The sequence below is a fragment of the Pecten maximus genome, chromosome 10 (assembly GCF_902652985.1).
Source record: "Pecten maximus chromosome 10, xPecMax1.1, whole genome shotgun sequence".
NCBI classification, from domain to species: Eukaryota; Metazoa; Mollusca; class Bivalvia; order Pectinida; family Pectinidae; genus Pecten; species Pecten maximus.
Window position 1 is genome coordinate 35,147,762 of NC_047024.1, and position 12,568 is coordinate 35,160,329.

A 12,568-nucleotide genomic window follows, 5' to 3' on the forward strand; every position below is an offset into this window, starting at 1 on the left:
CAAAGAGAATCTACCGAATACTCCAGTGAGAAGAAGTGCGGTAATATCTGCATATTTAGATTCTAAATCTCCGACTGCAGAATTTCTTCAGAAAGAGAAAAAATGTGTTCCGCCTGAAGATATTGAAAATATCGAACTCGCGAATTGTGTACTCAATGACATGAAACAGGCTATTCAAAGTACCAAAACCAAACGCTCAGATGATGCCAGATCGTCTATTAATGTAATATGTGCGTCTGTTAATGGTCCTAATTCAGCAGAAAAAAAAATCCAAAAGAAAATAGCTCGCAAACTAGGTTTACCAGCTAGGCGTATTTCTGGCGGGAAACGTATTCGTCATCGGGTATTGACGTCTGAAAAATCTTCCTGGACGGAGACCTGTCGGAAAACACGCGCCGATAAAATATCGGACTCGGACAGGAAGAAAGCGTACGATTTCTGGACAGCTTCTCAAAATTCGCGACCAACCGGGAATAAGAATGACATCAAACGAGTAAGAATTCGTCCTAAATGTTACTCTAGTCACATGATCCATGTACTCGAGAAAACACAAACGGAAATTTATCTTGCTTTTAAAGCAGCGTATCCCAATGTAAAAATGTGTCAGAGAACATTTGAAAGGTGTAAACCTTACTATGTAATTCCAACGCGGCAGAAAGATCGGAACACATGTTGTTGTAGATATCATGTCGAAACGAGAACTGTATTCAAAGACTGCATGGATTTCCGAAGAAATATGATAAAGCACAAATCGGAGGATGAAAAGGAACAATACCCAATATACGATCACTTGAAGGAAATTGTTCTGACAACATTCTGCAATCAAAGAGATGACAACATTGATTGTATCAACCGAGAATGCAAAAACTGTGGCGTAAATTTATTGTCATTTCATGCTGAAGAATATGATAAGTCTGACTCTACTCCACAAGTCACGTGGTCGAAATACGAATACGTTAGCATCAATGTGAAGAAAAACAAAGAAATAAAAAAAACTATGCTTAGTAAAGAAAACTACTGCACCAGGAGAGATGTTCTCGTATCTAAGACATTTATTAGTCTCATTTCCGGCCCATCAGTTCCGCGCGAATTGGCAAACAACACAAATGAAAACCTTACTTGAAAATTTACCGATAAATGACTGCATTTGTATTCATGATTTTTCTGAAAACTTTTCATGCATCGAAAAAAATGAGCTTCAATCTAGTTATTTTCAGAAAAATGAAATCTCAATCCACGTTACTGTTATTCATAGACATTCAGTTCTTGAATATGATGGAATAGACAGTACAGAAGATATGCCGAACATCGTTACAGAACACTTCTTTGTTATAAGTCCGGACTTAAATCACGACCAATACTTCACATATGCTGTCCAACGTCTGGTATCTGAATACCTTAAATCTATAGCTTATCCAACAGAAAAAATGCATGAATTTACAGACGGATGTCAAGCTCAATACAAAAGCCGTCACTGTATGGGTTCAGTGGCTCATGCATGCGAAGATTTCGGGTACATCACATTAATCAGAAATTATTTTGAAACTTCGCATGGAAAGGGGCCCCAAGATGCTGCCGGGGGATGTTTCAAGCGGAAGGCGGAAATGGCAGTCATACGAGGGGCAGAGACTATCCAGTCTGCAAAAGACTTGTATAATTTTGGAAAAACCAAGTGTGAACAACCAAGTGAGACTGCTAATTGTAAGCAAAGACACTTCAGGTAAGTAAGTCTTACAAAAAAGTTTATGCCACAAATATTGTAGCATCTATATAGGCTAGCAGGCCCGTTGGAAGGAAATTCATAAATGCCGGGATGGGGTGTTAAGCTATATGTTGATGACAATAATTACTCTTTCATTACATGTGACAATTTCATCAACCTAAGGGTGGGGGGTGCTTCCGTGTGTGCTTCCAATGGGGCTGAAGGGTAAAAAAATTGTATGGATGTCAGGCGCGGATCCAGAATTATTTTTCGGGGGGGGGGGGGGGGGGTTGTCCAACCGTCAGAATTTTTCCAAGGGAGGGGGGGGGGGGGGGGGGGGGGGGGTGGCGGGCGAGCCTAGAAATCCAAGAATACATCATGGTTTTTGGTTGTTCTTTTTAAAATTTTAAAATTCCAGTTGGGCGGTCCGGACTCAAGTTTTATCCATGTCTTAATAAGGACGGATTCAGTAGTCATACATCAGATTTTGAAATAAAACCAAACTTTACATCGTAAACTATTCATAAACAATGTAAAATATGTTACATTGTACTTTTGGGCTTTCATGGAATTTTAACTGTTTTTCAGGTATATCGAGGCGGTTTCGCGTGAAACAAAGATACGGTTTAAACCAATCCCCCAAAACAGGAAAATACACCAAATAATAACCACCGGGAATCCCTCACTTCTGTTCATCCGTAATCTCTCGTGCTATTCTTGCGATGAATGTATCGAGGGAAACTATGGATCTTGTGTTAATCAACATGTCGGGAAAACAACGACAGCAAACATCAGCCGGGAAAATGTCAACGACGCAGAAGTCGATGTAGATGATACGGAGGAAGAACCACACGGATTACTTGATTTATGTCAGCCCGGTAGCATACTGGCTGTATACACAGACGACCCTAATGAAGACTTTTATTTATTCAGAGCTGAAAGTCCGCCCGAAAAGCTGAAAAGGAAGACAAAAGACAGTTGGGGGGCGACATTTGAAAAAGGACATGAAATCATACGGGGGGTTTATTTTGAGGCCACGAATGTCGATTTTCGCTACCGCCTTTTAAATGACAGACATGCCGTGGTGCCATCATGTTCTGTGAGACACATTTTGATGAATGCGAGTATGACCAATAAAACTCTTGTCATCAGTAAAACCGACAACGAGGAAATATTGGCATCAATGCCTGAAGTTTTTCGAAATTAATGAAATTTGAAAGTCGCGAATTTGACATTACATAAACTGAATATAATTTATATTTGATTACTTGTGTGATTCTAGTCAGTCTCGAAAAAATCCTGATATTTTTCAGTTCGATTCTCTGTTGCTTATTAGAACTTTACATTGCAGCTTGAATGCAAATAATTAGTAATAAAAACACATGTAGTGACAAGTAAACAAATGTTTCCCCGTCGATGTGCCTCACATTCTGTACAGGAAGTTGCAAGGAGATAACTCATACCGCTATAATTCAACGGAGTATGCGAATGGTGAGTAGCTTGTAGGGCTTAATTCTCCATCAAATATATCGAAATGTTGTGAGTATGTTAAAATCATAAGGTTATGTATTGTAAGGGTAGAGTATGAAGTCAAGGTACATATCTCTGGATTTAGATTTAAAATTCTTATATAGTCATGAATGTATTAATTTTCGAAAACGAAAGTAGGAATTACAACTCACCAGATGTAAAACGAATAGATATTAGGTTCCTTGTTTTTAAACGTTAACAAAACATGTGTTAATTACACCTCTGAATTTAGAAGTACATGTGCGTGTATATAGGTTAAAGACTGAATAGCGAATAGATCTACATTAGACAGCAGGTTTTCTATCCTTTGAAAACTTGTTCATGTATATATATGACTGTGTATCGACCCAGGAAAGAAAAGAAAGAAAGAAAGAAAAAAAAGGCCTTAGCAACTTGGACACTATAAGATGGTTATAGACCTAGATATCTACAGTCTACTAAGATGGCTAGAACGTGTGGACGCGTTATAAAATGTTTGTAATGGCGCTGTGTTTACCTACTGCGGTCAACTTTTACTTTCACTTTCGAGTATCTTAGATTTCTTAGAACGTTTTCCAAGCTTAAGAGGAAGGAATTTTAACAGTACTGAGCAGTTCAGGTTGATCTTATAAGAAGATTGAATAATATTGAACAGCCCTATGGGAATTTTTTTTGGACTCAAGAAAAAAATTTTTTCATAAGACAAAAAAAATGTTTAATGAACTTTTAATATACCTCTCACTAAAGTGTATAAAATCTGGTTTTATTGCATAACATTATTTTTTCTAGCCAAACTTGAAAAAGGACATACAAAATGTATATATGTTTGCGTGACTATTTTCAAAAACTATCTTACACAGGATACATTTTTGGAAATTGTTTTCTAATGATGGGAATCGGTTTCACTTTCAGAATCGATAATTGGAAACTCGAAATCGATCGATTATATTCGGTTTTCTAAATTAATCACAGAATTGCCCTTTTGTAGATTTATGTCCATTTTAAGTACAATTATTGCACGTATTAGCCGTTGTTTTTAAAATCGTCATCGATGATGGGTTGTTTTTTTCTGACTAATTTTCGATTATTTTTTATCATCGGCCCACCACTAATGTGGTCTAGTATGGATTAAGTAGTAAATGCAGTAAAGACCAATTCATCGGAATCCAGAAGCAACGCCGGCAACCCAGCGATGATGATCACGGATCTCTGCCGCTCATGATTCTGGGAATCTGAGAAAAAAAAATATATAGCTATACTCTACAGTACAATAAATCAACACAAACACGATATTGTAGTTTATCTAATAGATTTCTGTATTTGTTCCATGTCCTATGTCTGTATGTGATCGTTTGTAATTCACTTGTGTCTTGATAAAGGGGCGGATTACCTCGAAAATTAGGCAATTAACTTGTCTGTATATATCGGCGCTATTAATTCAATGATCATATCGGATTGCTATTTTAGAATCAGTAATCTAAGCTGATATTTGATAAGAAGCCATTCATCACATTTCGCTCTTTTCCAGATATGGCTTTGTCAGATTATTCAACGGACTTAACTTCTGGCCTGAACCGCCTGAGGCTGGACGGAAAATACAGTGACGTCACGATTAGATGTGGTGATCGAACGTACTCCTGTCACCGCGTCGTACTGGCGGCTATGTCAGAATTCTTTGAATGCATGTTTGATAGTCCAATGGAGGTGTGTCAAATCATTTAAATCTAAAACTCAATATTTACAATAAGGTCTATATTTACATATTACACATCTTTAACCTTGGCACCAACAAGCATGATACATTGCAAGTGTCTATGCCTTTTTCCCCCTTTATTTTTTAATAATATATTTTTATATCGCGAAAAGTAGAAATTTGGTATTTTACGACATGTGACCCTATAAATGAAATCATGTTATTGATATTATGCTATTAAATGTGTGATTCAGTATGATATTATTGTAAATGTGTTCATGTGATAAAATTGAGTTTCCATTGAAGAAAAGTTGATCCTTTAAGGCCATTGGTTATAGACATCTATTCGGGCAAAATGTGGGAGAGATGTGCAAAAAAATTTAACCGGGAAAGTACCCCAAATCGGCTGTAAAACTGGGGTAAAAGCACTGCATTGTGTCTACAGCTTTTTACATGTGCCTTGACGGAGCCTCGAATTCACGATTTTCTTAACTAAATCGCCCAGCTAGAAATACTAATGGCTGCTTCAACTTGGTCGACTCGTCTTCAAAGACGTTCAATGTAATTAGACCTCTAGTAGTAATTTGAATAATTACGTTTCTGTTTACTTTACAGGACTATTTTGTCTAATTAATTAATGAATTAATGAAATAAATCCAATTCCTGTTCTTTATTTTGTCTTTATTTTGTCTTTTATTGTTTACAGGAGTCAATGACTAGCGAAGTTGATCTAACAGCTTGGAACATCAGCAAGGACGTGGACATCTGTGAGAAGGTTCTTCAGTTCATTTATACTGGAGAATCTGCTATAGACATGTCCTCCGCTGTACATCTACTAGACAGCGCAGCCCACTTTCAGATGGCTTCTTTAAAAGCCGCATGTCTAAAGTTTCTGTCGATTAATTTAAACAAAACCAACTGCCTTGCCGTTTGGCAAACAGCATCAATTCATGGTTTTGGCGAGCTAGAGGCATTGGCGCTCTCTTTAGTAAAGAAACACTTTCCAGAGATCTGCTATAGTGAAGATTTCTTGGCCCTGAACAGGAAAGAGTACATTCTAAACATTCTGAATGGCCAGAATGTGAATTGCCCAGACACAACTGTTATTTGTAGGGCTGTCATGTTGTGGATAAACGCAGATTTTGACAATCGTGTTGATTACATCGATGAGATCATGAACGCCTTAAACACCCTACCGATGGATGTGCGAGACATCGAGGCTATCGTGGTTCGAGAACAGTTTGGAGATATACACAAGCACTCGGCATATCAGAGAGCAGTACAGTCAATGAAGGACCAGCGTGTCTTTCGCTGTAATTCAGTAGCAAAACATGTCACATTCAGCGATGAGTCGATTGTCGTGATCGGTGGATCTGAGGATGAGACCAACCGAGATGTGCAATGTTTCAGTTTTCCTCAGAAAAAGTGGTTCACATTGACTGCTCTACCTTTCGATGTGGGATTCGATTTCGCAGTGTGTTCTGGAGGTGTGCACATATATGTTACCGGCGGAACTACACGCAAGACAGCTTTTTTACGTTACGACGGAGAGCGGAACGTATGGGAGAACATGCCGGAAATGCCAAATAAAAGACAACGGCATTGTATGGCGATTGTTCGGAACAACTTGTATGTTTTTGGTGGATACGACACTCCACAGTCGAGTCCATATCGGACCATAGACATATTTGACTTGACCACATTCAAATGGAAAACAAGTGGAAATCATATTCTAGCTATTCCCGTGAGGTCAGCTTCGTGTGTCGTTCTGGGTCAGACTATCTATGTCGTTGGTGGTCTGGATTTAAAAGGAAATCAGGTCAATCGAGTTCAATATTTCGATGCAAAGGACAATCTCTCCGGTGCGGAATACCAGGTCTTGCCAGTGGAGCCAAACATCCAATATAAGGCGGTGGTGGTCGAGAATACACTTTACATTGTTTGCAAAAATGGCGATGTGCTGCGGTACGACCCAGGAGCAAACAAACGACCACCCGTTAATGGCAGGATAACGAACTTTCCAAGAAAAGACTATGGCATTTGTGAATTTGAAGGCAACATATTAGTGCTAGGAGGAACAGTTAAGTTCCAGACGAAAGGTGATATGATCCAGTTCAATATCGAGAAAAGCCTCACTGTCTCTATGCAGGAAGCCATGCCGGCTCCGAAACGACAGTTCGGTTTGTGTAAGGCGACTGTGATGAGGCGCCATCTTAGTAACATTGATAATTGATTTATGTGACAATACATGCTACCAATGGTATTTCACATATATCGACAAAGTGTGGATATTCATTTATAGAATATATATGAGAGGGCGAGAAGAAAAAAACCCAGGTCTGATAATCCAGTGCCAGTAGATCGGGTCTTTGGGCAGGTAAATATTGGTGACTACTTGGCTGATTGGCAAATGTAAGATTTCTCGTAAGTTTTGCCTTTTTCCTAGAGTAAAATATTGCTTATTCACTATAATGTGACCCCTTTGCTTCACCTTTGGACAAGTACTTATGAACAAAAACTTGCCCAAGGGACCAGTGATGCTGAATTTTCCCCGTCCTGTAATGTATGTGTCTGTTTGTATAGCAAATGATATTTGTTCAGGTGTGTGTACGTTTTACAAGATATGTAATGCCTATTGTAGATTTATGCACTTTTGGAATATATTAACAGTGTTAACGTATAAAAATATGTATATTTGTTTTGTTCCTTTTAACATTTGTCACATTAAAAAGCCGTAAGTATGGAACCGGATGCAGACTTCTTTTATTGTTAAATATATATAAAAGGACACATTTCTAAAATTAGTTCAGTGTTTTAATACCTATTGTAGCACATTTCTAAAATTAGTTCAGTGTTTTAATACCTATTGTAGCACATTTCTAAAATTAGTTCAGTGTTTTAATGCCTATTGTAGCACATTTCTAAAATTAGTTCAGTGTTTTAATACCTATTGTAGCACATTTCTAAAATTAGTTCAGTGTTTTAATACCTATTGTAGCACATTTCTAAAATTAGTTCAGGTGTTTTAATACCTATTGTAGCACATTTCTAAAATTAGTTCAGTGTTTTAATACCTATTGTAGCACATTTCTAAAATTAGTTCAGTGTTTTAATACCTATTGTAGCACATTTCTAAAATTAGTTCAGTGTTTTAATACCTATTGTAGCACATTTCTAAAATTAGTTCAGTGTTTTAATACCTATTGTAGAGTGAACTTCTAATAGCGTGTGAAGTAAACACCGTTGTGATTATAGCCTTTTGATCAGGTCCATACCTGGGTTCATTAGCCTAATCAACAGTTGTTTGTTTTTCAGGTTAAAATCATGTTCATAGAACTAACCAATATCAAAGAACTTAATATAATATGTGTGGTTTTATATGAATGTTTTAAACTTTTCATATATTTGAAATGAAGTTATCTTAATGTTGTGAAAATAAAATATGAAACATTTGTGAATCATTATCAAAAATTATATGACATTACATCATGCAGAAAAAATTGTGATTTTTTCGTATTTTACCATTTTGTGGACTTAACTTTTTTGAAACCAAAACCCACTTTAAAGTTTTGGGGGTAAGTCCAAAGGTATACACCTATCACCCTTCTAATTTGGTTTATACATTCATTAGAGATCCAGGAGTGATGCTGTGGCAAAATCATGCAGAAAAAAAACATTTAGTGGACTTACTTTTTTGGACACAAAACCCCACTTTAAAGATTGGGGGGGGGGGGGGGGGGGGGGGTTAGTTTTGGAAAGCTTGTAAGTCCACACCCTTCTTATTTGGTTTATACATCCATTAGAGGTCTAGGAGCGATATCAGTCCTGTTTTGGCTCTTTGGTTTTTAACTCGTAGGGACCAAGTCCAAGGGATCTATTGCTATATCTTATGCGTCGGCGTCGTCCATAGATATCTAAGTGAACGTTTTTTTTTTATAAAAGCATTGTGTTTTAATGTATTACTGAATACATAGCTTAGGTATTTTACATGTGTTCCTTAAGGCAAGACCTTTCCATTGATGCTATACTTGGTGACCCGCCAACATTGACCTTTGACCTACGTTTGAAAATTAACCTTGGTCACAGTACAAGAGAGGGCTTTATATTTGACCTATACTTTGCTTATCACAATACCATTCTGGTGGTACTTTTACCTTGACTGGCATCTTTGACCTACATTTAAGAATGATTCTTTATAAGAAACCACTTTGTGGTCTATGATTTCTTCTAACAACTCATGTCTTGATTTGTCTTTTTCTGAATATTAACAATCTTGGTCTGTAGTATCACTGACGAGACCTAGAAGGATGAAACAGCTGTATCATGTCACTAATATCAATGACGAGACGAAGGATGAAACAACTGTATGATGTCCCTTGTAGCACTGATAAGACATAGAAGGATGCAACAGCTGTATGATGCTCCTAGTACTAGTATCACTGACGAGACATGTAAGGATGAAACCACTGTATAGTGTCTCTTGTATCACTGACGAGACCTGTAAGGATGAAACAGCGGTATATCTCTTGTAGCACTGCCTAGATGAAGGATGCAACAGCTGTATGATGTCTCTAGTATCACTGACGAGACATGTAAGGAAGAAACAGCTGTTTGATGTCCCTTGTAGCATTGAGGAGACATGTAAGGATGAAACAGCTGTATGGTTGTTTGTTGGGTTCATCGCCCCGTGAGCAGCCATTTGATATTGAGGTAGTAGCTGGTGACTACATCACTGAACAACATAGGAGAGACCTAATCGTTTGTCATTCAGAGTAATAAGGGTAAAACATTCTTACCCACGTCAGCACAGACCGGTCCATTTCTCAGCCTCTCGGGAGCCACAGACCAGGTAGAGAGCGTAGAGAAACAGCTGTATGGTTCAGTGTTGTGTCCGTTATTTGGATATGATGTATCTCTTACTAATTACGCTCTTTAAGGGGTTATTCACTTGTGTCTTTCGTGCAGTCCTTATATCAGATATCTGATAAAAGATGTATGTCATCAAATTTTAATTGTATCCTCTGAACAAATCATATTTTATTTATAAACATAAAATATATACAAATGTAGTAAAGTTACACGATATCTCATAAAGATACCATTTTATTAAGCACTGACTCAGCGTCGCTTGAAACGAAGCCATGAATGATGATAATAATGATAAAAAAGAAACAACAGAAAATCAATACTTCATTGTAGAGAATAGACAGAAAAAAATATGAATACGAAGTTATGAGACATTGGCTTGCGAATATGGTAATCTACCAAAACATGTTTGTTTAACGTAGCAATGTTAAAGCTGTCGATTTCATAGAGAATAGACAGTTTACGATAAATCTTCATTTCATCCTAATTAAATAGCAGCCTGGAGAAATCTCTAGAGGTTATTAAATCTTTTTTTTTCCTTTTTGAAAGTTTATTAACTTAGCTAATTTATTTGCCCTAAAACACTGATACCGGCAAACCACACACACACCACAACACAATATTAAAGTAATACATATCTATGATAGAGAATAGGTGTATTTCATGATCCCAATGTCAAAACAACGCCTTAGTGATCTACATGACAGGTCTGTGGTTGTGCTTGTAGATAAGTCATAGCTTGACCCTTGGCTATAAATTTTTACATTTCCCGTTTGCAAAAGAAACCTTGGCTTACTTGAAAACCAGGGAAGCCTATACCTTAACGTTATCTCCGTTTTCTTAAGACCAAGTACTGGCTTATCATTCTGGAATACTGCAATTTTTCTGGATACCATTTAATGAACGTTAACTTCATACTACCATTCTTAGTGCTATTAGGTCAGGTTAGGAGGCACTGGGAAACTCCGAATGTGGAATTAATTCATTGTGGATTTGGAAGAAGGATTTTAATAAATCTCTAACAATCGTTAGTTAATTAAATGTACCGTATCAAAACAATAATTACCTGTTTCGAACTTACTTACGAACCCTCCTTTTCTCTTGTAATGAGGTGCCCTACATATAGGGTGTAAGAATGGTACTTTCTGTCCCATTGAATGATCGTTAGGCATATTTTAGAAGAATTGTGAAAAAAGTTATGTCAACTTATATCAATCACGCCTTTTGGCTCGATGGAAGCGCACGAGGGTCTCATTGTGGAAGGATATCGGAGTACCACTAAAAGCCCACGTGGTAGCGCAGTTGACCACTTAACATTCTACTCCTGCTTAACGCTCAACATTTAAAGAGTGGGACGACCGGTTCGCCCGTTGTGTTCTGCTTGATGTCTTCGGCAGTATGCTTCAGTGAGATAGCACTGTAAAATCGACATCATTTCGTGCTATCACGCGAAAAATCCGAAGCCTCCCAAAACACACAATCTACACTATATGCATACATTTCGCACACAGGGGCGATAAACAATGCATAACCAAATCACCTCATATCGCAAAAGGAAATAGAATATTTTGACATGATGTCGTCCATTAAACTGTCCCGTGTCTCTCGATACACGAATGTTATATTTTTGAGTCAGTAATCAATATCTATCACGGAATGTCGTTGGATATTGATTGGTTTGTTTTGTTTTTGTTTAACGTCCTATTAACAACCAGGGTGATTTAAGGATGTGCCAGGTTTTGGAGGTGGAGGAAAGCCTGAGTACCCGGTGAAAAACCACCGGCCTACAGTCAGTACCTGGCAACTGCCCCACGTAGGTTTCGAACTCGCAACCCAGAGGTGGAGGGCTAGTGACAAAGTGTCGGGACACCTTAACCACTCGGCCACCGCGGCCCCCGTTGGATATTGAATCAACACGTATATGTGAAAATCATAGGTAGGAAAAGGAGGAAGGCTACTATCTGGAAATGGAAAAATCAAAAATAAAGATGATGAAATCATTACGCTTATCATGCAACTTAGTTGAAAGGTCTTTGTAAGATGTTAAAGAATATGTCATTTATTTGAAATTCTACAGGGTGTGTCCAATCGATATTGCAATAAATTGTTTTGGGGAGGGCCGTCCTTAAATGACCATAGCTGTTGATAGGACGTTAAATAATACAAAAACGGACCAATCTTGTAATAAGAGCTGTCTTTTCCAGACAGGTTAACGGCGTTATAAGAGCCCAGAAGAAATACAGATACTTACTCTTTTGACGAGGCTGATTATATTGAAGAGCTTGTCATAACAGGAAAATAGTTCATCTAATTCATATTAAGATTTATCATATGACTACCGTTATATACGGTGTCATAAACCCATCACGTAAATTTTCTTTATGACACCAGTGTAATAACACCTTTCGCTAGCCTACGTACGCTGATTGGCTGGTTCCGTGAGAACTGTATTCATACGCGTGGGAACGACCTACTTCTTTTTACTACGACTCGTAAAAATGGCGACTAGTGCTTGTAAACTTTGAAAAAAAATCAACTGAACGACAAATCGGTCTATTAGTATTAACAGAACATGTTGTACAATCAAAGATAAAATCCTAGATGTACACAGCCTAAGTTTTTTTAATTATATTTATACTATAAGATGTTAATTAGGCCTAGCAAACATCTATTTTATGATCCCTAGCAACATATTTTAACTCCGATACAGGCGATAGAAAATTGCGGTTGCGTTGTCCGATGAGACATATCTAGTCTAGATTCTTTTCAAATAAACAAATAATAACATTATTTAATAA

The 12,568-nt window shown here is 37.5% G+C and overlaps 2 protein-coding genes across 2 annotated transcripts; both read left to right on the forward strand.

Moving 5' to 3' along the window:
• Window positions 1-1,535: 1,535 nt before the first annotated feature.
• Window positions 1,536-2,912, forward strand: LOC117336823. Its single transcript, XM_033897478.1, has 2 exons — window positions 1,536-1,720; window positions 2,291-2,912. The coding sequence occupies exons 1-2, from the start codon at window positions 1,605-1,607 to the stop codon at window positions 2,907-2,909; spliced, it is 735 nt and encodes a 244-aa protein (XP_033753369.1). The 5' UTR covers window positions 1,536-1,604; the 3' UTR covers window positions 2,910-2,912.
• Window positions 2,913-3,164: 252 nt separating this feature from the next.
• LOC117336247 (kelch-like protein 25) lies at window positions 3,165-8,356 on the forward strand. Its single transcript, XM_033896722.1, has 3 exons — window positions 3,165-3,193; window positions 4,740-4,915; window positions 5,611-8,356. The coding sequence occupies exons 2-3, from the start codon at window positions 4,742-4,744 to the stop codon at window positions 7,135-7,137; spliced, it is 1,701 nt and encodes a 566-aa protein (XP_033752613.1). The 5' UTR covers window positions 3,165-3,193; window positions 4,740-4,741; the 3' UTR covers window positions 7,138-8,356.
• The last annotated feature ends 4,212 nt before the right edge of the window (window positions 8,357-12,568 follow it).

What these genes read in the sequence shown, in the direction of transcription:
- LOC117336823 (XM_033897478.1), top strand. Translation starts at nt 1,605, where the DNA reads ATGGCAGTCATACGAGGGGCAGAGACTATCCAGTCTGCAAAAGACTTG. An exon ending in TGTAAGCAAAGACACTTCAG is followed by an intron (nt 1,721 to 2,290) that starts GTAAGTAAGTCT and finishes ACTGTTTTTCAG; the next exon opens with GTATATCGAGGCGGTTTCGC.
- LOC117336247 (XM_033896722.1), top strand. Translation starts at nt 4,742, where the DNA reads ATGGCTTTGTCAGATTATTCAACGGACTTAACTTCTGGCCTGAACCGC. An exon ending in TGTTTGATAGTCCAATGGAG is followed by an intron (nt 4,916 to 5,610) that starts GTGTGTCAAATC and finishes TATTGTTTACAG; the next exon opens with GAGTCAATGACTAGCGAAGT.